Source organism: Leptinotarsa decemlineata, unplaced genomic scaffold, assembly GCF_025532065.1.
Source record: "Leptinotarsa decemlineata unplaced genomic scaffold, Ldec_3_MD MMD2_tig00003736_RagTag_RagTag, whole genome shotgun sequence".
NCBI classification, from domain to species: Eukaryota; Metazoa; Arthropoda; class Insecta; order Coleoptera; family Chrysomelidae; genus Leptinotarsa; species Leptinotarsa decemlineata.
In genome coordinates, this window is record NW_027412593.1 from 6,098,323 (window position 1) to 6,125,678 (window position 27,356).

Below are 27,356 nucleotides of genomic sequence, written 5' to 3' on the forward strand. Positions count from 1 at the left end.
TTCACCGGCAGCAGGAGGTTGCATATTTTATTAATTAGGATGTACAAGTGATTTCAAATTGGGGTAAAAGTCACCAGGTTCAATTCAATGACACAAAAACCTAGGCATCGGTTTTCTCCAAGAAGATAAATGTCCTCGAATCGAATATAATAATGTCAGGTCAGACAATTCCGCTTTCTGATTCGATAAGTTTGTTGGGGGTTAAAATGGACTCTTGGCACAATCATGCTGGAATTACAAAGCTTGTTTCTCAAAAGCTTGGAACACTGTTCCGAACCAGAAAACTGTACACACCTCAGCAACTTTTGATGCTTTGTAAAGCTCAGATCAGACCTTTTCTAGAGTTTTTTTCTCATGTATGAAGCTCTACCCCCAAACATACCCGAAGTTGCTGGATTCCATCCAGAAAACAGCCATCCGCCTGATTGAAAACGCGAACATCACGTGCAACCTTGATAGCCTGGAACATCGAAGAAAGGTTGGAGATGTGTCTCTCTTCTATAGATACTTTCACGGGAGGTGTTCAAGTGACTTGGCACATTTGATTCCACCAATAGCGGTGCATATTAGAAATACGCGACGGACTGTGGCTGTGTACTGAGGTTTAACTCAGTACACCTCGAACTTCACTGTTTAAGAACTCTTTCTTCTGGAGAACTGCGTTTATGTGGTATAAACTTCCTGAGAACGTTTTTCCAAATAGGTTTAATCTCCAGCGATTCAAATCCAATGTGAATCGCTACTTTCGAGCAGGCACCGCTCTGAGAGTGCCTAAGGATTTTCCTGTAGTGCTTGTGTTTTGTCCTTAAAAAAAAACATAAAACGTGTGCGATTGCTCTGATCATAAAGTGCTACAAGACAAAGCGCAATCTTCGACACGCTATTTATAGACACGTGCCGCCGGTCCCCCGGCCGGTACCGTCGCAACCGCTATGTCCCTGTATTTTGAACCTGTAATATCTTAAATATTGATTTACATTACATGCTGTAAGGGCCATATTGCATTGTGCATTCAATATATTGAATGAACAATGTATTTGAAGTACTTAGGTGGATAAGGATTAATGCCGTGTTGCTCAAAATCGCTTCGTAAATAAGCCATTATTTCTCGAGGATAAATAATGGTTATTGTTGTTATCCCTAAGAAAAACACATATTCCATCATCAATTTTTGTAGACCTTTTAAAGTTGTGCAATACCTACTACTGTAGTACTATCTCGGTAGGGTTCAGCCAGCGCAGTGTTTGCAATGTCTTGAGCGCAAAAAAATATGTTAATTTACGAAATCACATTAGAAACCTTACGAGTTTTTGATTGATTTGATTTGATTTAGGGACAAATAGCGGAAAACGACTTTCTTTTATATTATGTAGTGATTGAATTTCAACCACACCACCAACGACCAACGACAATAGCAGCAAGTTACACGAAAATGTTTGAGATCAAACTGAACGTGCTGATATCTTCCGTCCACAAAGAAGGTACTCGGATGCCATGTGCTATCGTAGGGCTCCGTTTTGTGTTGTGATAGTCTATTGTGATGAATACTGAAATGTGGTGAAAGTTTTGAAAAAGTGGAGTTTAAGGGCCCCTTTATTCACGCCGGTATCCAGGCCGGGTGGTTCGGATAACCACGTAAAGGGGTCATGTATGTGAATTCAAGAATCCGAAGAGGAGGCGACCCAATAAATATATATGTTAAAAAGTCAGAAGGTCTCCTGAGCAGGAGGCGATAATAAAAAAGTACATTGTTCTTTTTATTATAAAAAGTGTGACAAAAATGGGATGGCATTTGTTCGAGCAAGACCGTTGCCCCCCCCCGACGAAGCTTCTGTCAAATTGATGTCAATTTGATAGGGGAAGCCTGGACAAATGCGCTCGAGTGGGAAGCAACGTTCACTAATTAAGAGAGAGAGAGAGGAGGATCCCCAGTGTTGGCAACACTGCTCATATTGTGACTTTGATGTTGTGTCAATTGTGTGATGTGATTTGTGAAATCAGGAAGCAATGACCATAAGAAGCAGAAGAAGAAGAAGAAATATTGGTTATATTAGGGGTATATTCATATTTCATATTGATAGTGACAGCAAAGTGAAAAGTTTTTTTTATTAGAATTGACCCATTTTCTTCATGGAGGATTCATTAGAAGATTATATAAGAATTGCTAGAAATTCTAAACAGGAAGATCCTGTTGATATCAGGTAATTGTAATTATGCTTCCAACCCTATTGGTAATCATAAATTGTTTGTCCAATTTGGCTTATTGATACTATTTACACTCAGTTTTTCAAAAGTGTTCGAGGAATTGAGTTAAAAAATGTGTGATTATTCGTGAAATGAGCAAAACAAATAATTAACCTAATCCCTTGAAGCCAATTTATGGATTCAAGGTGGATTAATGCACCTGTCATTGGTCGCAAGTCTTAAGAAATTGTGAGCAGCAATTTTCAGTAGCAACATTCATGTACTACCACAGATATATACACTCACTCATAATCTCTATGTGCATGAGTAATAGATTTTTAGTAATAACAAATAAATAACAAATTCTTATGATTCAAACCTTGTGACATATATCTTAAGACTGGTACATAAATCCACTTCAAGCACACAGATAACATGAAAACTTTCATACATTTTCATACACGTAGTAACCGCTAGATCCATCAATTTATTTCATACATTTCATTCATGTTGATAATAATAGATTATTAATCAGTTGTTGTAAATTCAGAAAGTAGTGATTGAAAAACTTAATGAACTCATCATAAAATTAAAGACTGATACAAATCTAACCAATGATTGTTGAAAGTAGTATACACTGGTTGATTGTCTGGAAGGAATAGTTCCATTGTATGTAGTATTTTGTACAGATCGATATTCGATTTATTTTTTTTTTTTAAATATAGAATGTTTGAATTCTCATAAGGCCTCTAGTGTTGTAGTTGTGAATATCATTTCGAGTCCTGAGTTGGGAGAGAACAGAGTTGGTAGAAGAATTATAGATGTGTAATAAATAGAGGTGTGCAATGTCTCTTAGATGATGTATTAGTCAAGTATTAGGACAAAACTACACAGGTGCTCTAAGAGCAATGCCTGTGCGAAAGTAGTGATTCAAGTTGGATTTGAGTTGTTGAAGATGCCAACCTAATTTCCCATCCAATATGTTTACGGTAGTCCCGGTATGATAGGGCTTGTGTGTAGACTCTCTCTGGAGCTGATTAAAGTTCAATTATATCATTTAGATAGTGGTCCGAGAACAGAACCTTGAGGTACACCATTCAGAAGTATTATCAATATAAGAAACTTGTTGGTAGAGCTGTTTCAAATAAGACTTGTAAGTTATATTTCAGTTACTCTGAGGTCATAGTGAAATAACTTTCCAGAAGTAATTCTGTGAAGACACTTAAAGGCATTGCTGAGGTCGGACACTGTAATATCATGTACTATCTCACAATATTCATTACAGCTAGTGATGTATATTTACCTCACAATTAGACCTGGTAGGTCGAAACAGTGCTGTCTGGTGTTGGATCACAAGTCTATCTAATTGGTTGTGGTTCAGAAAGATGTTATTTTAAGAATATTTCTCTATTTGATTATTCAGTATAATTTCTATGAGATATTCTCATTATAGTGATTGAAGGAAAGTTGTCAATATCAGAATGTTTTCTTTTTTGTGTGTGGGTACCACTTTTGAATATTTAAAAATTGATGGAATGTACCATTCCATAATAGTAGGCATTGAATTCTCAAAAAATCTCATCTGCTTGGGATAATGTCCGTAAGCTACTGCAAGAGACAGATTGAGGCAAAAACGTCAGTCATTTCTGAAAATTTAGTGCCTGCTACTTTTTGCACAGTTAGATATGATTTTTTTTAAATTTTCACCTTGATAATAAAAGAAATATATTGAATTCTTCAGGACAAATTTTAGTATTATAGTAGTTATTCTTTTTGTTTCTGTTCCATTTAAAATTGATTCAATTCCAACTGGTTTTTTATTTATTGTCTGAAAAGGTGATGTAGTTATTGTACGCCAATCTTTTAGTATTTTTGACATTTTTTTTGTATTCTTTCTTCAATGAGCAATATAGTGACATGTACAAAGGGATCTTTAGAAGCTTCTGCTATAAATTTGATGTTTTTATAAGTATCTCGTATGACTTTTAAGGAGTCATTGAACCAATAAACACAGGGTTTGTTTTCATTTGGTTGAATTATCCGAAAGGTAGCACATGATTTCATGGAAGCTATATATATACTCACTAAGAAATTAGGAAGCTTATCAGAATAGAATAAAAATTTATTCATCATTGAAAATTTTATACATGTGATACACACAGATATAAAACTTTATCAGACTAGTCAAAACAGAACATAAAGCAACTGCGTTTATCTATAGTTACAGTGTCTGTATATATGTTAGCAGTTAAGTAGACCTATTAAAAAGATACAAGAACGGTGATCAGCTTAAATTATTTAAAAATGTAAAATCTGTATATTTGTACATGTAAAATAAAGTAATTATACAATAATAGTTTTAGAGTTTTAGAAAATCTTCAGTAGAATAAAATTCATTTTTTGTAAGGTAGTCAAGTAAAGCACTTTGGAGTTTAGTGAAACTACATATGTTTCCAAATAGCTGAAGTGCTTCATTAGAGCAGATGATACCCTGATAACTTGAGGATCGGTGGATATTTCAAAATTTTACCAATTGATATGTCCTAAACAGTGTCGTAATTTTGAAAATTCCAGATTGAGTAAGTAATCTCATTATGACAAGTCTGTTAGTGTGATGGCTCATTTATCAGTATTTATTATCCTCGATGATCATATAGACATGGTTCAAGAACATAACATCTGTATAATTTATATTTATGATTATATCATCAATACAGCTGGAACACTCAGTGGTTACTCTTGTATAGTCATCAATAGTTACTTTTAAGATCTTAAAATAAACTATCGATTCCATTGAAAGTATGTATATTAGAGGAATATTAAAAGTTTATACTTGAGTCATCAAGCAGAATGATAGTGGTTTTTGATGAGCACAGTTTTGTTAGAAGAGATTCGAGTTGCTCAAAGAAGACCTCAATATCTCCTGAACAAAATCTATAATTGAGGATAATCATAATTTTGCTATTCAACAGTTGCATTCCACAAGACTCGTATTGACATTTTTGACACTATTTTCACAGATTCAACGTTTTATAATGAATAGAATAGAATACAATAGATTAGAATTTAATCATCTGTAAAAGCAGAACATAATATGTTACAAAATAATTTGGTACACAAATGTTACTACTTCATTAGACTGTAAATTTTGTTTTAAGTACGAAGCTGTCACCCCATATTTTCCTTCACTTCTACAGAACGAGCTTGGTAATTTATAGCCATTATTATTAATAGATGAAAGATTAACCTCAGATTGCCACTGTTCACAGATCAAAAGGCGTTAGAATTCGATTTATCTAGAAATAATTCCAATTGTTCAATTTCAATTGAAATACACTGAACACCTTATTGCAATTAGATATGCTCACTTTTGAAGTACATTTTATTATTATCAACATTTGCATGAGAATTTGCCTTGCTAAATACTCACTCTATATACACCTGTATCAGAATCTGAAGTAGTTAGTCAGTAGTGTGTTACCCCTGTATAAGCTTGCTTTGTGGAGAAACACCAGAAAACTTTGCCTGAGCCTTTGCTGTAAAGCTTTGAACACCAGTCAATTATCTGGTAAAAGTCTGACTGTATATGTGCAAAATCAAAAAGGTATGAGTGCAAGGCGAAGATAAGAAATTCTTGTGATTCATTTCTCAGTCGATGTTGAATTGTAACAGTTGTTCATTGGTATTTGACACTGCAAGTTCAATCTACGAAAATATTTAGTATCAACTTATGCTGCAATACTTGTAATAATCATGCAACCCAACTGCTTCTGCTAACTTAAACTCTTCTAACAAATATCATGATTATTTTTAGAATATATGTTTGAATAAAATACTTTGATGGGTCAAGCATTTTGGGGACCAATTTTGAAATGATGCTTTTCCATTCTGCTTTTGCTTGAACTACATACAGTCAGTAATTTGTGATACTGTCTAACATTTACGAAACATTTTTCTATTTTTTTTTTAAGTTTTTATGTAGTTATTGGATATCTTATGATGGCTCATTGAAAATTGTGTATTTTTAATAGATAATAGGAATAATGCATTTATTACAGACAATAACTTACCCTTAGTGATCTCTTCTTTGTTTGTTTTTTCAGGAAAGAGGCTCATCAAATTTCCCTCCAAAGAAAAAAACAATGCGATGATCAAGCTTTCAAAATTGTCGAGTTTTCCATCGAGGGAAAGTTGCGACCAGATATATTTACTAGATGTGTGAGTATAGGCATATAAATTTTGTATTTTCATTCCACTTAGTACGTTACTATATTTTCATTATTTTTCAGCTTCCTTATATAAATCAGTCTCATTATCAAGACATCACGGAAGAAAGGGCAATTACCAAATTGTGCGGGTACCCAATATGTGGAAAGAGGATTCCAGATATGCCAAAAAAACAGTACTACATATCAACAAAGACTAATAAAGTTTATGATATAACAGATCGTAAGGTGACTATAAATATTGCTTTATCGGAATCTTTTCTGAATGAATGAAGTATATTTGATTTTTTATATCTTCCAGAATTTTTGTTGCAATTTTTGTTACAAAGCCAGCGTTCATATCAAAAAACAAATTGATGACAGTCCATTGTGGTTGCGAAAATATGAGAATATTCCCGAATTTAAGTTATTGGGATCTAATGAAGGGTGAGTTTTCTTTACACATAATTATCTCAACTTTGTACTTCAAAAGTAGTGAATGAAATTAGAAACACCCAAAAAACTTCTACAGTTGTGAAAATAATACATTTTTAGGGGTTTGCCAGGAGAGTTTGTGGATCAAGGGATGGCAAGGCCTGTTGTTGATTCATCTTTCATGCCTATATCATCATTTGCTGAAGTATCCCTGAAAGATATGCAGGACAGAGAAATAGGCAGAGATAAATCAAACAAAAAGGAGAAGAGTAGAGGTAAAGAACTGATTTTATTGTTGGTACTGCTCTTTATATATGTAATAGAAATATATTTTTCACACGTTATGTAAAGCATTTTTTGGGATATCAATTGAAAAGTTGAAATTTGAGGATCACATCCTATTAATCTCGTCTGGATGTTCATCATTCACTTGTAGAGTCTCACCTGAAACATGTAGTATCCTTTTTTGATGTATATGTGCACAAACATTCAGCCTCTTTAATTGTTTTTAATAAGAGGGCATCAAGATTTTTCTGTAAGGTCAGGAGACATGACTCCTTTGCGGCAAGCAAAAGTTTATCATTGTATGCTTTTTTCTTTTTGAAAACATTTTGTCTGGTGATTAGACTTGAAGCAAAATTCTACGATTTTCTTTTAAGTAATCCACAAGTCAGACTTTGAATTTATATTGGGTTGTTTCAAAAGTTTTGTCCCATTTTTATGAGTCTATTTTGAACAGTAATATTTCAATTAATGCTAATACGCGGGCTTTCAATACGCTGAACCCAAACATACTCGAAAGAAAACTGGAACGGTTAGGATTGCGGGGCCCTATTAAAGACTGGATAATTTCCTATGTAACGGAAAGGCAATTATTTGTGAAAATTGGGAATGATCTCTCTAGCCAATATAATGTAGGTATTGGAACCCCTCAAGGGAGTATCTTAGGACCACTCTTATTTCTGTTGTACATAAATCACCTACCTGACTTCATTGGCGGGGAAAGGTGTTTATGTATGCAGATGATACGAAAGTAATAGTGACGAATAGTGAGACAGAACTTTGTCGTAGAGCAGGATTGGGCCTCTTCTGTTGACCAGTGCCTGCTGCTGACGCAATTTCCGCTATATTTTGTCAATTTCCTAACAGTAGGACTCTGTTGTGATGATTTGGCTCTGTTGCAGAAAGTTACTACACCAGCTGCTGACCACCATACAGTAACCATGGTCTTTTTTTGGGGGTTTCGCCTTTGGCGCTCATCGGTGTTCAACCACTGTCCTGAACGTCTCCTGTTGTTGTGTATGATCCACTTTTCATCACACGTAATAATCCGATTCAAAAAAGGAACGTTTCAGTTGCGCAAAAGAAAAAAAAAGACGTCGACACGTGACAATTTCTGCCAATTGTTCAAATTGTGGGGAACCCACTTTTCGAGCATTTTGACCTTTCCAATATGCTTTAAACCATCAAACCGCATGGAAGCTGACGCCCAGTCTTTCCATCATCCCACGCACCGTTTGTGATGGGTCAATCTCCGCCAGGGACCTTCATTCCTTGTAGATTATTGTAGGTCGACCACTTCGGGGCTCATCTTCGAGTCTAAAATATCAGGAACGAAATTTCGCAAACTAACGTCGAACAGTGTGTTCATTAACACTGTCATTGCCAACTACATGGTTAAATTTTTGAGCTGTTTTGGTTCAGTTTGAATTTGTAGACAAAAATTGTCTGAAAATCGCTCAACGACATCATATAATAAGCAGAAAAGAGGTAAAAGATTGAAATTAAAAAAAATTGTAACAGCATAAAATTCTCTATCAATCAGTATATACCACAACACAACAGCATTATTATTTATTGAGAATCAACTGAATTGGTTAAAAATGCAAAACAGAATAGAATTGCATTTCGCCTGTTTCATTCACAAACTTATTAAAAAACAACAACCCACTTATTTAGTAAATATATCCCTTCCTAGACACATCAGATACACTCAAGAAACCTTAGATTCAATCATAATTTTGACATTCCGAATCATAACTAGCTATAGTGCTGTAGTGTACACGTGTGCTGGCGGAACTCCGAGATAAACTACTAGTTTAGTGTTTTTTTTACGGGCGAAAATTTTAAAATTAACATTAAAACAACAGTGAAAGTGCAGTGAATAGCCTGAATAGCACCGAAATCAAATTCAATCTACGAATTAGTAAAAAATGAATAAAATTTAAAATTAACAAGCTGAAGTGAAACCATACCTCCTGCGTTTATACCAGGCACATTGTAAACAATTATATTATATTCATCAAACCCTTCACGACAAGTGGATATTCTTACCTACTCTCGTCGGTCTGCCTTAAATATTGAGTCTTAAGTGTTAGTGAAGCGGTCGTTGATCCCTCGATAGAATAAAACTAAAGGTTACCATAAACTTGAAGGAATGTCTAACGGAGAGATCTCAAATGAACAACTCCTCACGGAAATCATTAAAGGAAATAAGGATTTGAAATTAACAATACAAGCTGTAGAGGTCAAACTCACACTTAAAATTGAGGAAATCAATCACCGTTTGATCAAAGTCGAAAAAGAAAACGAAGAATTACAGAAAAAAATCGAATTACTAGAGAGAAATCAGAAAAAAAATAACATTACATATAATATTTGGATGGGAAGGACAAGAGCATCTCGTAACAACAAAGTGTATGATCGAATTATTTAGGAATATTCTAAATATTAAATTGGTGGAAAACGATATTAATGATATATACAGACCTGGTAGAGACCACAACTCTCCTGTGAAGGTTGAATTTGTGTCATACCTAATAAAACTGGAGATTCTCAAGAACAAAAAGAACTTGAAAGGCTCTCCAATAAGCATTGCCAACGACTTCACCGAAAAACAACGGACCGAGAGTAAGATCTTCAGAAAACACCTTGCTATCGCAAACCAAGATCCCAAAAATACCTGTTTCATTAAAAAAATAGACTTCACCTAAACAATCATATACTTACACCTGCAGATCTCGAGAATCAGGGGGAAGAAACTAAAATCGGTCATTCAAAAACACAAATCGACCTAAGCACACCAACGCAAAAACATTATATACTCCATAAAAACAATACACCAGAACGTTTCACATCCTTGCCACCAGTACCATTGGAAACAACAACTAGCACAGAACAAAGATCTTCAGAAAACCATATTCAGAATACCACGCCGAGAAAAGGAACAAGTAATAAGAATTTCAAAGAAATTACTCTAGGGAAGCCAAACTCCCGGAAAAATCCGAGCAGATAAGTGTATATTTACTATAACTTTAAGATTTTCACATCATAAACACACAAATATATTTATTTCTATTCATTTCTAATATATGATAGCCGGTGTTCTCATCACATTTGTAATAATAATCGTTCATTCTAGTCTTTCACTGACTAAGACATAAAGGCACAAATAATTTTATTAAACATTCAGATATAGTTTTTCAATGGATCAATACATAAGAGATTTTGAAATCCAGCCTGTACAAACATACTGTCTAGAAAACAGCACAGAATGTCAGGAAATATTAAAAATTAACACTAAGAACACAAACTTTCAGCTACTACATAACAATATTCGAAGCATTAAAAAAAATATATACGAGATGAAAATTCTCTTAAACAACTTAGATTCTACTATTGACTGCATTGTCCTCACAGAAACTTGGCAGATTCCAGATCCAAATATGTATAGTATGAAAGGTTACAACATTGTTTACAAGAAGGGATCATATAATCAAAACGATGGAGTTGTAGCTTATATTAAATGTGAATTTCAGTTTGATGATATTGCCAAAATATGTGACATGAACATACTAGAGATAAAGATCAAACAGGATGAAAGAAATGCAATCGTTGTTTTAGCATTTTATCGATTACCTTCATCAGATATAAAAAAATTCAATAGAGAACTTCAAAACTACCTAACAGCCAACATCTCCCAAAATGACAACAACTTATATATATTTGTCGGTGATTTGAATGTTGATCTCTCTCATATTAGAGGACAATGAAAACATTCTGGAATACGCTAATATTCTGAATGAATTTGGCTTCCTTTCGACAATAAACTGTCCAACAAAAGTTCAACACAGAAACAACAGAAAATATTGTACCCCTTGTCATTAAAACCGACATTAGTGATCACTTCACAACCTTACTACAAATCATTTTTGCTTCCTCACCAAAATCTGTAAAACCAAATGAATATATCATAAATGTGAACCACAGGAAACTCAAGGAACGCCTGAAAGGAATATTATGGACTTCATTGTACGCTGAAAAGAATCCAAACATCGCGACAGACATTTTCATCAACACTCTTCAAATACAGATAGATGGCTGCACAACAATAAAAAAAAACAAAGAAAAAACAATAAAATTGCGCCTTGAATAACGAACGCATTAGTAAAATCAATTCACACAAAAAACGAATTATTCAAAGCAACAAAAAAGAATCCAGATGACACTGAAATTAGGACACAATACAACAGATATAGAAATAAACCAACGTCTTTAATACAAAAAACCAAATATGATTATTACAAGCTGCAAATAGGTATTAACTCTGCAGACAGCAAAAAACTTTGGGGCGTAATAAAACAATTAACTGGCTCAGAAAAAAAGAAACACAAAATTGAATCATTAAAAAATGATGCAGACGAAATAATAATAGATAAACATGACATTTCAAATGAATTTAATTCTAAATTTGCTAAGACGCTCGCTGACAAAATTACTCGTGATCCAAAGTATAAATTGAATCGTACATAAATTCCCAACTCTATGATCCTGTCTCCAACGAATGAAAGATAATTAACATACCTCATAAAAGAATCGAAAAATAAAAAAATCTATCGGATTAGATAATATCAAATCAGAAACACTCAAAGCAATAATTTCCCAAATAGTCGAACCACTCGCGTACATATTCAATTCTTGTATTGAAATTGGTTTATGGCTAACCGCCTTCAAAAACTCTGTTGTCATACCTATACAAAAAAAAGGCGATAAATCTAAGGTCGACAACTATAGATCTATACCTATCATTAATAACTCACCTGTCCAAACTTTTCGAAAAGTTATTAAAAAACAGATTGATATTCTATCTTGAAAAATACAGTATTATCTCAAATCACCAATTTGGCTTCAAAAAGAATACATCCACAGAAGACGCAATTCATGAACTAACCAAAAAAAATCAACAGTGCTGTTAGTGAGAATAAAGCATGTTTATGCCTATTCATAGATCTGTCGAAAGCTTTCGACACTGTAAGCCATCCCTTACTCTTGCATTCTCTAGAAGACATTGGCGCCCGAGGAAATTCACTGAAATTGTTCAAAAGTTATATCTCAAAGAGAAAGCAAATAGTAAGAATTGACAACATACTGAGTTCCGAAGAAAATACCGAGTATGGTGTAGGTACCACAAGGAACCGTTCTAGGTCCTATTCTTTTTAGTATATATATAAATGGTTTATTTGCGCTAGAGAGGGGTGGTGATATTATAGAATTTGCTGATGACACAGTCATATTATATGAAGACGAGAGCTGGATTTCTCTTAAGGAAAAAGCAGAAAAAAGCTTTAGTCGTATTAAAACCTGGTTGGAACACAAACTCCTTACAGTAAATTTTAAAAAAATGAATTACATGACATTCACGTGCAACAAATCAAAACACATTTCCCTTAACAATTTAGAGGTCAACCCATCAAAATTCAACCAGTAGACAAAATCAAATATTTGGGCGTCTTCTCTGATTGTCATTTGAAGTGGAATCACCATATCACGTATATTATTAAAAAACTACAGACAATACTATACAGATTCAAATATTTGAAAAAAATACTGAAATATGACCAGCTGAAAACCTTGTACCACGCCTTGGTAGAAAGTCATTTGAGATATGGTATTTTGGGATAGGGCGACGCACTGAGAACGCACCTTAAGTCTCTTGAAACCATTCAAAAAAGATTTCTGAGAATAATGCTATAAAAAAACAACAGATATCCTTCAGACCAGCTTTTTAGTGAAAATTATATTATTGATCCAAGGCAACCATACTATCTGAAAACTGGTTTGAAATATCATACTTTACGGAATCAGGCACAGCTACCTACTCACCATTACGAAACTCGCCAGAAAAATCAACATATAGTACCTTACATGGCAAAATCGTTTGGTCAAAGGTCACATACAGATACATTGCGTCTAAGTTATATAATTTTATTCCCAAATTAATAACCGACATCAAAAACATGTTTACTTTCAAGAAAGAATTTAAGAAATACATTCTGAAAATGTCTGAAATAATCGAAGGAAAATGAAAATTGAAAACCTTTTAAATACAGATGTTTCACTGTTAGCAAACAGGTATATAGATTATTGATATATTGTATTGAACTGTTCAAAAGTTTGATATTCACATATCAAACATACCAGTCGAATAATGTTATTCATTCTATGTTTTAGTTTACTTTAATGTATGAAGTATATGCCCATTTACACCAAATTTGTATCTCGAAACAAGTTTTCACTTACTTATCGAGCATCTCGTTATTTATTTAACCTTTCAATTTGTACTTCTCACTTGTATTTGGATCTTAAATAAATAACATATATTATATTACTATTGTAACAGCACTATCTATGAACGATCCTTCACGTATCATGCTGTAACAATGTATAATTCATTCAGTAAATCTTTGAAAAATTCATCACTTCCGCTATTCAAAAGTAAACTTAAAACTGAATTGCTCAGCCAACAGTGATCCAAACATAATAATAATAATAATATTTATTCATCCTCAAAGACGTTGACAAACGTATAGGATAGGTCAGTATTAAGCACATAAAAATCACATCAAACGATATATTGTTTATACAACAAAAGTCAGAATTACAAAAATTAAAACAATTGTAGCTATAAAAATTGAATATGTCATGCCAAAGCCGCATGAACCCATTCAGTCGAGATGGTCCGAGAGAAATTCGCCAATACTATAGTAGGCCTTTAAAAGAAGCAATGTTTTAACTGCTTTTTTAAATGCTACAGTGTTCATCTGTTTGAAATGGTCTGGTAACCGATTGAATAATTTTATTCCCATATATTTGGGAGAATGTTCGCATTTTATAGTTTTATGTTTAGGAATGCTCAACTCCTCTGTATATCGAGTTGGGTAGCTATGATAGAATGAGTTCTTAGTACAGTCTGTTATACATTCGCGAACATATAAAAGTATTTTAAAGATATAGATGCAGGGAAAGGTTAAAATTTGATGACTAATGAAAAATGTCTTGCATGATTCCTTCCAAGGGATGCCTAGTAATTTCCTAACAACTTTTTTTTGAGTAATGAAAACCCTACTTTGTCAACACTATTTCCCCATAGGATCGCATTATAACTTAGATGACTATAGACCAGACTGTAATATACATCTAAAATGGCGCATAAAGGCATACAATTCTCAATTTTTGAGATTGCATAATACCCTTGATTGATTTTTTTTACAAACAACTGTGATATGGTCAGACCACTTCAAACAGTTGTCTACATGAACGCCAAGGAATTTTGTACAACTTGTGCATGCCAGTGTCATTCCATTGATTAGTAAGGCAAGCGATTGTTTTTTCAGATCGTTTTTTAAATTAAAATAGATATATTTTGTTTTGGTCAAGTTTACAATCAGATTGTTCCTTTCACACCAATTTAAGAACAGTGATATAAATTCCTCTGTTTTTGATTTTAATTCCTCCTGACTCTCTGCTGATACAGCTAAAGACGTGTCATCTGCGAAAAGAGTGAGAGCATGTTCATTACTGGTGAAATAAGTAGGCATCATTTACAAACAACAGAAAGATCAGCGGACCTAACACAGAGCCTTGAGGAACTCCAGAACGTATATTGTGATAGTCTGATTTCATATCTTTAATCTTGACGAACATCCTACGATCTGTAAGAAAGTCAATGATCCATTGTAGGAAGTCCCCTTACGTAAAATAAAGACCATTTATTATTATTATTATTATATAGAGCTACAAAAACACTGGACATTAAAATGGACAAAACTGTTGAAACACACTGATACCTTGCTATACCCACATTTACCTTAATTCAAAATTCAGTTGTGTATCTGGTTTTAAGATGTATAATCATTCAGAAAACAATTGAGGAACAAGGGTTGAGGAAAGTAAACTTGAGATTTTCTTATTAATGGACCCTATCATTATTATTATACTTTAAATTAATTTAAATTTTGTGTTGGTATATAATATTTATGTTGTTTCAAGTATATAAATCGATGCCAATATTTTTTCTTTATACAATAATTGAATAATGACCATGACCATGTTTTGTTTTTTTTATTCAAAATACTACCGTTTTTCTTAGCTCTAACAATAAGAATGACTCTTTAGACAATGAAGTATATTTATTATTACTACATATTTTATTTTCATTGGAAATATTTTCTAAAATGATTGCAAATGGAAATTAAGTCATAACATATATCGGTTTTTAGGTTTGCATAAAAAGGTAACAAAACTGATAAAAACCATGCAGACTATCAACGAAAATACAGAGCAGTTAGAAGAGGAAGAAGAGACAGTAACTATAGCAAAAAGTGAAAAACCACTATCATATAATGTCGAGAGGTTAACATCTGCTCTGCCAGTTATTATTGAGAATGAAGAAAATGTTGATTTAAAATCAGACTCAAATAATATAAAAAATAACTCTGAACCTCCAGCGAAAGTACATTCCAGAAAGCCTAAGAAGAAAAGTTCAAAATCTTCATCAAAATTCGATCCTGAAGAGATAATTAAAAAAGTTGTTAAAGAATGGTTAACACTAGAGACGTATGTATTTATATATGGCGAGAATAAAATAAAAGAGATACTGAATGAGAAAAAGTTGAGTGAATATTTTGATGAATTGAAGATTGCAGATCTGCAAAGGGACCAACAAATCAAATACATGGATATATGTAAAAGATTACATTTGCAAGAAATGGCTGATCAAAAGTTTGATGAAGCTATTGTAAATGGATCGAAGTTAAAACCTATTCCAGACTTCCAGAAGTTGAAAGAGGAAAGTAAGGATCTCCGCCTTAAAGTTAAATGTTTCTATGGTGGAGTATTATACGAGAAAGATGATACAAATTTTCCTACCAAAGTAAATAAGGATACCTCGAATAATGAGGAAGAGCCTCCAGCGATTTTACCTTTAGTGGACATCAGTTCTCAAAAGGCGTTGAGGAGAAAAATATTTTTGAGTGCTGTTAACAAATCGTGAGTATTACATTTTTCTGGTACATTCATTTTTCTCTCTACACAGTCAACCGCTAAAAATGAGTTGATTAAACTGTCTTAAACATACACACAACTTTCAGAAAGGAAATATCAGGGTTTTTGTAGAAAACCAATTTCCTTTAAGTTAGACTCTTGATATCAATCCATCTTCCCCCCTCTAGGGCGCATTCAGGATTACTTAACCTTGTTGAGTAAATTTCCTGGTCCTTCAACAATATTATTGCTGTTTTTGGCTGTCTGATACTGGAATGACCATGCCAGTCATTTTCATAATCTTCGATTCCTTTACCAGTTGCTTCTTTTCATTCTGTTTCAAGTACTTCGTCTGGAGTAGTGTGGAATGCCAAATCTAGGATGCATAGAAAACCCTGGTATTTTCACCAGTTACCTTTATTTTGTCAAAATTTCTCAACGCAATTGTCCCAACTTTGTGCTCACGTTAAAAGATGATATGAGAATTGAATTCTGCAACTTTGTTTACGTGTAGAATGAATGCAGTATAAAAGAGATTTCTGAATAATTTTTATTCTACCGAGGGGTGTTCGCCATAGTTACATTGATGGAAGTCTAGGTAACTGTTTCTGATTGTCTTCTATTCTTAGTAGAAACACATAAACAAATTTTGGCTGATAGTGTGGGACAATTTATTGAAGAGTGCAATATTTGTAATAAGATTTTCAAGTCGGTTTCCAATCTGTGACTACTGAGCTTCTGTAAATTATCTAATGAATAGTCCTTTGAATGTTGTGTTAACTTCATTGCTAAAATTCAAAGAAATATGTTTTGCACCCTTTCAATATTTTGCACATGACTTTCATAAGTGGGTTATCAAATGCAACTGCAATAATCTGAGACTGATCTTCTGAGGAAAAATGCAGTAACTTTAGACATTCAATAAGTCTTTAGAAGTATGACAAACAAAGCCACGCCAAATTATTATTGATTATTGTGCACAATTTAAGCTAAAATCGAAAGGGGTATATTTTTATGAGATATTAATTTTTGGGAATGAAAGGTTTTGGCTTTCTACTTATCATCTTCATATAAAAATCTGAGAATCTTCCAAAGATGGAATAAATCGATTGATTCAAAAATGAACTCTTTACAAAGATGTGTAGATTATGCAAAGAAGTAACTTTCAAGACACCAAAAGGAAAAAAACGCACTCTGGGAAACAGCTACTTTTATATAAACATTGAATTACACGAAAGAAAAAATACTTTTGAAACAACACCTTTTATTCGAACTTTGAATTATGCAAAAAACACTTTTTCCAATTCAGTTTGTACTCCAAACATTCTTTATAGAATTGATTCAGATATCATTCACAGGATTGCTACACAATATTGTATATGAAAGAGGAAATTTTTCACTTACATGAAACAGTGTCATTTTCAATGGTGGTCATCGATGTTTCGGAATAAGACGCTTGCCCTATGGGGATGATTACAGGAAACTCATCCGGCAGAGTGCGCTGAGTGTTTGTCACATTGGTCATTAGCTGTCAAAGTTTCAACCGTTATTTATTGATTTATTTGAAAGTTTCTTATTTAAATTGCTTGCAATTCAAAATGTATTCTACATGGCGTATCGCTCAGTTGAAGGAGGAGTTGCAGAGGAGAGGTGCAACCCTAGGAGGGAAGAAAGCTGATCTAGTGGAAAGGTTCATAATTTTGCAACAATTTTGAACAACTCTCTCATTATAAAGACAGTTTTTTACATTCAATTTGCTCCTAAGAAATATATTAATGAAAAAAACCACATATTTTGTGTTTTTTTCACTAATAATCAATGAACATTATTCTAACCGCAAAAACATGCACGTTTTAAGGTTCAATTTTGTTTTCAGATTAGAGGCTTATGATAGACATTTTAATTTCGAGAATATCCCTCAAGAGAGACCTGTATAATAAAGAACAGATTTTTTGTTCATTAGAAATTCATCATTGGAAAATAATCTGAATAAAGTTGGTGTTTGTGTGGACTAGCTGATTAGGTGGCTTTCCTTATCAGGATTATCTTCCTCGGGGTGGAAAGTAACTTCTGAGGCAATTTCTTGTTGGAGGTCTACATAATTTATATCTGAAAATCAAATGGAATATAGTGGTGGTTGAGCAGTCAATATAATAAATTTATTTATTGGATACTTATTATTGAGAGGAAGCTGGTTATCGTTATCTTCGAAAATTTCAGATGATTCACTAATAGCTGGCTTCAAATCACGTTTAGCATTTTTTTTTCTAATCTCAACATCCGTGGACTGATAGAATTCGAAGTACAGCGAAATATGGAAGGTACAGCTGATTTTTCAAAAAAATTTCTTTGGAGGGAAAATCCTATAAAATTTTATAAAATTAATATCACATATAAGTAAGTAGAATGAATGCTACTTACCAGTTGTCTTTGAAGTAGTCTCAATATCAGTATCTTTGAAATGTTCACCACATAGAATGATCAGTACATTTGAATTTTACTGTCCTCAAAGATTTTTCCCATTTTCTTCTCATAACAGTATCTTCAGGAAACATATAAACTCCCATTTCTTTGCACCGGAAAGAAGCACAACGACCCATTTCTCTGAATAAAAACGAAAAATCACAAATGTTCCCATATAACCAATGTATCTTTTGATGACAAACACTTAGCGCCATCTATGTACAACAAATTGACAGTTTGCTTCCCCATTGCCCTTTCAGCACCAATCTTGATAACATTACAAGATGAAGAAAGTCACGACCACGACCTTACGTCACGAATGAGTTAAATCATTGATGACATTACCTTATGAAAGTTAACTTGAGAAAACTAAAAAATTCAATGAAAAAAATGAAATTAAGTTAGTCGTTCTGTGATAAACTTCCATAAAAGATAGTAGAGGTTGTTGAAACTTATCGTTAATCAACATGAGAAATTTTTGTTGGTGTTGAACAAAATCTGTAATGCAATTATATTTCCAGTTTTGAGGACAGAAAATCATGAAGTTTCAAAAACTTGTGAATGAAAAATGAAAACATTCATACATTCAATAAAATTCAGTTTGAGGCATAATGAACAATCAAACCATATGCGTCAACCCCCAAAGTTACAAATAATTGTTCAGATGTTCATTTTATTAACCATTATTTATTTATTTATTCAACGGGTAACCCCCAACTTTTATACAATATATTAACCTTAGAAAGTTAACTATTCTAGGATCTACATATCTAATAAATCAACCTACATACAGAAAATTTAAATAAAATTGTGATTAAAAAAATAGTCTTATAAATCTCCAGGAAACACTGCAGCCTCTTGGGCTTATTGCGTTTGTTCTCCCATCTTCTCATGACACCCATTCCATCAGTCTCGTTCCCTGTACTAGTTTGTACAGGTTCCGTGTTGGATGTTCGTCATATTCTTCTGGACGTAATTTCATACGTCCATATATAGCCTGCCTCCTGTGATTCAGTGCCTCACATTCGCATAAGATGTGTAGAGCTGTTTCTATCGCTTCGTTGCATAATCTGCAGTTGAGGTCTCCGTTGTACAGCCCCATTTTATTCAGGTGTTCTCTGATCGGACAATGACCGGTTAGTAACCCTGTAATTATTCAGAGCCAATCCCTACTATATTGAAGTAGTTCTTCGGTTCTTTTCTCGGACGGTTCCCCAATGAAGATTCTACTGTTTGTTGCCAGGTACTTTTGTCCAGTACTCTGTGTGGTTCTTATTGGTCCATATCCTAATCTGGTTTCGTACCTGTGATTTTGATACCCCCAGAGCTGGTTCAGGACCTATATATGAAGTTGATGATCTGCGTCTAGCGCATTCATCAGCTTTATCATTACCTGTGATTCCTGAATGCCCTGGCACCCAGTACAAAGTTAATTTGTTCCTGTTTGCAAGTTCATTCAGTTCTTCATGACATTCCCAGACCAGTTTTGATGTCACCTTCGGGTTTGTCAGAGCCCCTAGTGCGCTCTTGCTATCTGTAAAAATATTGATCCGCTCATTTCTTTGAGGTCTCAATTTAGTAAGCCTTGCAAACTGCAAGATAGCATACACTTCCGTCTGAAATACGGATGTGTATAGTCCTAGCGGATAGCTGTAGTTTAGATTTCTATCCGCTCGGTATATTCCAGCTCTCGTTCTAGGTTTGGTCTTCGATCCATCTGTATACCAGGTGTTTTTTCCAAACATGTTTTGGGGATGACTAATGGTCTTCCACTCTTCACGGCTTATGATTTTGGCAGTGAAGTTTGTGTTAAAGGTGTATTTCGGTGTCATGGGGTCCGTGCACATATTCAATATGTGCTCCTCCATTTGTTCCGAAATTTCTGTTTGGTCCGATCTTCTGTAGTTCGCTGAGTTTTCCAGTCTGAATTGGCCCATCCTGGCCTCCCCCATTATCACAAAGTGTAAAGGTGGTAGATTCAGGAGTGCTTCCACTGCAGCTGTTGGGGTAGTTCTCCTTGCTCCCGCCATTCCCAAACATGCAAGTCTTTGCACCTTGCCTAGTTTATTGGTGGCGGTCGCCTGCTTCACCTTTGGCCACCAGACCAGAGATGCGTATGTTATCATGGGTTTATCCACCATCGTGTATAGCCAATATACCATGTCTGGTTTTAGTCCTCATGTTTTTTAATAGGTGTGTCTGGCGACCATCAGTGCTACCTCCGCTTTCCTCTTTATCCTGTCCAAGTGTTGGTTCCAGGTCAGTTTGGAATCTAGGATTACTCCCAGATATTTAACCTCCCCCGACACTTGTATTTCTTCACCTCGAAGTTTTAGAGGTCCGAGACCCTCCGTTTTAGTCCTCTTGGTGAATGCTACTATGGTCGATTTGGATGGGCTTATGTTAAGCCCTTCCTCTTCGGTCCATCTTGTTATGATGTTCAGGGCCTGCTACATGCATTCCTTCACTACATTATTGTATTTACCCTGGACAAGGATGACTAAGTCGTTTGCATAGCCCAGTGCTTTATACCCATTACGGTCAAGGAGACATAGTAGCTCGTCCATTACAAGGTTCCATAACAGAGGGGATAGAACCCCCCCCCTGTGGACAGCTCTTTGCTACCCGTGCCACGACTGCCTGCATGTGCCCGTCTTGTACTGAGTTTGAGCAATCCAATAGTAGAGCGAATTTCAAAGAGCAAATGACTTCTAGCTGGCATGTTCATTTTGTAGGCAACATATCTAAGAAATTTATTCTGAACTTTCTCAATATCATAACTGTGATTGAAGTATGTTGGAGACCAGAAACAAGTGCAATACTCAATCACTGATCTAACCAATGCAAAGTATAGTATTTTGATAGAAAAAATGTTGGTAAAATCTTTTGTTGATCTGCATATGAATCCTAACATTTTCATCGCTTTGTTAGATATGTGTTCATACTGTGAATGAAAGTCCATCTTGTCATCCATCATAACACCCAGATCTCGTATAGATTAGATTGTACACGTTCCAACTTCTTCCCTACAATACTATAACCAGCTGTATAAAGGTTTAATGACTTTGAAAAGGAAATACTTTTACATTTTGCCACATTGACATCCATATAATTCATCTTACACCAATCAGAAAAAGATTTAAGGTCCATTTGAATTTTCGCACAATCCTGCAACGAATCAATTGCTCTAAAAAATTTTAGATCATCTGCAAACATCAGTATTTCACAGTGAGTAATTTTTTCTTTGATATCATTTACAAAGATATTGAAGAGAAAAGGTCCCAAGTGACTCCCTTGAGGTACTCCTGAGGTAACAGATATCTCGTGAGAGATAAATCCTTTGGAAAAATCGGTGTAAATTACGTCCACTTGTTGTTTATTTTCCAGAGCATTCAAAATATACTGGGTGTACAACAGTAGATTAGTGTTGGTAGATTTACCTTCACTAAATCCGTGCTGTTCGTCGATAATCACTTGAGTTAACATTTGTTCCATTGACGTGACCCCGTAGATCGTTCTTAACTAGAACCACTTCAGCTTGAAGTTTTTATGTGTTCAGCTTATTTTTGTTTATTGATTCAATTCACATTTAGTTTGCCCCATTTTTTTACTTTCTGAGTAAATACTTGAATGAGTACTTGAAATACTTTTTAAAATGTTCTGAGCTCATAACCTATTGTAATTCATTACAACTTCAATACATATTTGAAACAACTAGCAATGGGCCTTTGATTCATTTAAGAAAATATGAATGTTATTCAATTAATTTATTTTCCTTATGGTTTATAAAAATTTTAATCAATGATTTTACCATGTAGTCAACTTTTACTCAAATTTTATTTTAATGTTCAACTCAATGCATTCTTATTTATCCTAATTTAGAAAATTCTTAGGATTAATATTATTATTATTACCACCGTTTGTCATTTCATGTTAGATGGATTGGAAAATCTCAAGTTTGCATTGACCACATTCACACGAGCATTCAAAACCGTTTTTATAACTATCTAGGTTCTAACAACCATTTTCTGGAAGAATTTAAATGGCTCATAATATACCTTTATAAAGCACATTTACTTGTCAACACACAGCCAAATAAGTGAATTTCAACATGGTTTCATGAACCACCGCAGCACTGAATCAAATGTAGCACTGTTTTCCCACTATGTGTGCTCAACATTGGATAATCAAGGACAGGTGGATGTGATATACACAGATTTCTCAAAGGCCTTTGACATAATGGATTATAGCATCTTACATTCGAAACTGGACCTTATTGGCCTTAGTAATAAACTACTAGGCTTTTTTGAATCATACCTTTTTAACCGTAACCAAATAGTTTGTTACAACGGATACAAATCAAACACAATAATTGCTAAGTCTGGCATACCCCAAGGATCGAATTTGGGACCGCTGTTGTTTTTGATATTTATCAATGATTTAAGCACACAAATAAATTCTATGAAACTTTTTTTTGCTGATGATCTGAAAATACTGAATTCTATCCAAAATGTGAATGATTGCATAACACTTCAGGAAGATATAGATAATGTGCAGGCTTGGTGTGAAATTAATAACCAACATCTGAATATAGGTAAATGTAAAGTCATGTCATATACTAGAAAACATAGACATATTGAACATCCATACAATATTCAAGGTAGTTTGCTAACCCGTTATGTGGAGACTAATGATTTAGGTGTATTTTTTGACTTTAAAATGGCATTTGCCAATCACATAAACAAAAAAGTTTCCGAAGCCAATAAAATGTTGGGATTTATCACACGACATTGTCAAAACTTCACAAACATAAACGCCTTGAAAATATTATATTTCTCATGTCAAATCCAAGCCTGAATACTGCTCAATTATTTGGAGCCCCTACTATTTCTGTCATGAGTAGTCAATTGAAAAAGTTCAAAGAAAATTTTTGAAATTCTTGTACTTCAAAAACACTGGAATTTATCCAGCTAGGAGTTCTGACCACTATAGTCTTCTCAATCACTTTCATTTAATTTCTTTAGAAAAAAGGAGATGTGCTTCAATAACCTTTTTGCATAAACTACTGCACAGCCAAGTAGACTGCCATTTGCTCCTGTCAGAACTGAACTTTAGGGTGCCAAGACCTCAGTTACGGCTGAATCTCACATTTTACTGCTCTGCAGCACGAACAAACATAATATTGCATTCTCCAATTAAATATATGCGTGAAAACTACAACTCGATATGCAGCTTTTGCGATATTAATACTTGCTCGGCGAATCATATAAAAAAAGTTGCGATGGAAATCTTAAAGTGATATCAAAACTGTTTTTTCATTTTTGTGTTGTGAGAGAGTCAGTTATTATAATCACTCTTACCAAGTAGCGCAATGAATAGTTATGCTATCAGTTTTTTCTTTTGTTTTAGTTTTCTTTCTTTTGTTTTCTATTCGATGTTATATTATCATTGTTATGTTATATTCATATAGCATGTCAAGAATGAACATGATTTGTTAATTTTTTTTATCTATTATCAGTACTGATGTATTTAATTATGTCCTGTAATTGGGTGTTACCTGTTGGGCAATAAATGATATTATTATTATTATAAAACCAGTTCCTTACAACCAATATAACACATTAGACCACCTGTTTGTAAATTTAGCATATGCATTGTGAGAGAGTTGAAGTTTTGTTTCTTTGAAACGAATACTTTCTGTCTGGGACCATATTATTTCAACATTTATATTAGTGATGCCATATATCAGGGGGAGGGGCGGAAGGAAATCAAATGAAATGAACATTTCTATATTATAATTTTTTGAAACATGTTTGGTCATTTTCAAGTAGCCATTTCTTTCATTCCCCTCTAATTTCATTCACCAGTTACCTTTTTCATAGTAAGTCAACCAGACAGCGAGGTCTTATTTTATCCCATTTGATTACATATCTTTTTGAAAGAAACTTCACCTTATGGCTTAGATAATTTCCATGTCATTAAATTATTATACCATTCAAAGTAGGTGTTTACAGGACTAGATAAATCTGGTTTTATAAAGCTAATCCGATTTGGCATTATTATAAACTGGTTTGATAACAGTCCATGAAAATGGTGTTTATATAGGCAGTCATGTTGGTTTTAGTAAAATCTGGTTTGAGATACCGTGTAAATGTGGTCATTGAACATTGAGGTTATTAATACAGGAGCTATTGAACTAGTTCAGTAAATTAGACAAATTATATATTGATTCGTTCTTTCATTGAGAAGCACAACCTTGTAATGTTCAATATTTCAGGATGCAGAACTTACTGGAAGCTTTGAGAGTGAGGAATTTTACAGCAGTACAATCAGATCTCCAAGGTTTAGTGAAAACCTTTAGGTTGCAAGCTGACAACATAGTATTCAAACCAGTCGTTTGGAGTTATATAGCTATTATCTTGTTAAATATGTAAGTATATTGGAATTGAATGGAATGCTATTGATTTTTTTGACTGATGTATTAGGTTGTATGTAACACAAAAATTGGGTGCTCGGTATTTGGTGAAGTTGACCAAGGCTGTTTTGCCAGATTTTTTTTAAAACAGCTTGAAAAGATGGTAGTCGGTTGGCGAGGGATCTGGGGAGTATGGCGGGTGAGGCAAAACTTCGACCCTCAACTACTTTGATTTATGAAACGTGCGGACGAGCTTTGTCATGGAGTAGAATCGGACCTCTTCTGTTGACCACCATACAGTAACCACGGTCTTTTTTGGTGGATTTTTGCTTTTGGGACCACTGTTCTGAATGTCTCCTGTTGTCATAAAAGATCCACTTTTCATAACACGTGACGATCCGAACCAAAAAAAGGATTGTTTTGGTTGCACAAAAGCAAAGAAGAACAGACCTTGAAACGTGACGATTTCTGTCGATCGTTAAAATCGCGGGACACTCACTTTTCGAGCTTTTTCACCTTTCTAATACGTTTTTAAACCATCAAAAACCGCATGGGAGCCGACGCCCAGTTCTTACGCCATCCTATGCACCATTTGTGATGGGTCAGTCTCCACCAGGGTCCTCAAATCCCTGTCCTGGAATACTGTGAGTCAACCACTTCAGGGCTCATCGAAAAGTGTGTTCATTAACACTATCATTGCCAAATGCCTGGGTAATTTTTCGGGCTGTTTCGGTAGTGCCTTGACTAACTTTGAATTTGCAGAGAAAAATTGGCCTGACCTCCAGTTCTTACGCCATCTCATGCACCATTTGTGATGGGTCAGTCTCCACCAGGGTCCTCAAATCCCTGTCCTGGAATACTGTGGGTCAACCACTTCATGGCTCATCGAAAAGTGTGTTCATTAATACTATCATTGCCAAATAAATGCCTGGGTAATTTTTAGGGCTGTTTCGGTAGTGCCTTGACTAATTTTGAATTTGCAGAAAAAATTGGCCGAAAATCATTTAAAGACATCATATAGTAATACACTGAAAAGAGGCAAAAAATTAAAGTAACTTCGAAGATTCCAGCATCCACTAGTTATTCCTCCATTGAGTTTATTATTGTTTGGCATTGTGTAATTATAGCAGAAAATACTATTTTGAGGTTCATAAGTAATTATGAGGCACGTTTTTGAAGTGAGTACCGTTCTGAAATGAAGAGACAGCAAGTCGGACAGGCATCAAAACAACACTTATGATCAGCAATCCACGCCTGTCGTTTTTAATTGGAGGGCGCAATTTTTGTGTCACATAATATGCTTGCGCCACCACGAAGCAAAAAACAACAAGAAATATTATCTTCTGTCCCAGAACAAATTGTATATGATTTTCTGAATAGAAATTGACTCACTTGCTTAGGAAATGATGAATGTTGCCATACCATGAATTTCTACTTCGATGTTGGTACACAGTAGGCTACCCATTGTACATCGCCTATATACGGCTCATAAATTCATCCTACACAGTACACTTCTTAAATCAAATTGTCGGTAATGATAGATGATCGCCCACTTCGTTCCTTTTCCCTAACCATTCATCCAGTTCTAATGTTTTTGCCATACATTTAACAGATTTGGTGGTGAATTTCAGTTGTTTTCAAGCCTTCAGCACTGAAATAACCAATAATACGTTTTTCACAGTCGGTGGCATTCTCAATCAGCGGCAGCATTTTAAACATTTACAAACTAGGTGTAATTTAAAAATGGTACTTAAAAACATGTCTCGTAATAGGTGTTGTCATTATTTAAAGTTCAACAAGTCGATCTAATCAATGATAAATTAATGTCAAATATATCAATGAGAATTAAGTTTAGTGTTTTCTGGAGTTGACATCTAGAAGAAATTACTTATATCAATTTAGATCAATTTTGCAACGTCAGGGGTATAGACACTTGACTAAAATACCTAACAGCCATAAATACAGAAGAAAATCATTTCAGAATATAAAGCAAGATTATTCAAAATTTTTCATTTTATGAAATGATGGTCTTTGGATTATAAACATTTGTAGGTCATATTCAATATCCTTATAAAAGCTGTGTTTTTTTTTTAAATTGTACTCTTATTTTGCAGATTATCGATAAGGGATCCCAATCTGAAGAGCATTCTTGAAGAACCTTCATCTAAGGAATTCATCAGCTTGCAGCTCAGTTTATTACCTGGCAAAGGATCATTCATAACAGACACAATGTCCAATATACAGAACATTGAAATGTTTGTTGAACATTATATATCCTGTAATTGATGTGATAATATGCTATTATTTATTATACTTTAAGGAAAAACCAATAA

The 27,356-nt window shown here is 34.2% G+C and overlaps 1 protein-coding gene and 1 long non-coding RNA gene across 2 annotated transcripts; one reads left to right on the forward strand and one right to left on the reverse strand.

The window, feature by feature from the left end:
* The first annotated feature begins 2,040 nt into the window (after positions 1-2,040).
* Positions 2,041-27,356, forward strand: LOC111502611 (RNA polymerase II subunit B1 CTD phosphatase Rpap2). The gene is made up of 8 exons (XM_023156722.2): positions 2,041-2,201; positions 6,288-6,402; positions 6,474-6,638; positions 6,712-6,836; positions 6,945-7,099; positions 15,383-16,151; positions 24,886-25,038; positions 27,138-27,356. The coding sequence occupies exons 1-8, from the start codon at positions 2,131-2,133 to the stop codon at positions 27,307-27,309; spliced, it is 1,725 nt and encodes a 574-aa protein (XP_023012490.2). The 5' UTR covers positions 2,041-2,130; the 3' UTR covers positions 27,310-27,356.
* On the reverse strand, positions 15,971-18,859 carry LOC141483604 (uncharacterized). The gene is made up of 2 exons (XR_012466186.1): positions 18,567-18,859; positions 15,971-18,508 (listed from the first exon to the last, which is right to left on the reverse strand). It is a non-coding gene; the product is annotated as an uncharacterized lncRNA (long non-coding RNA).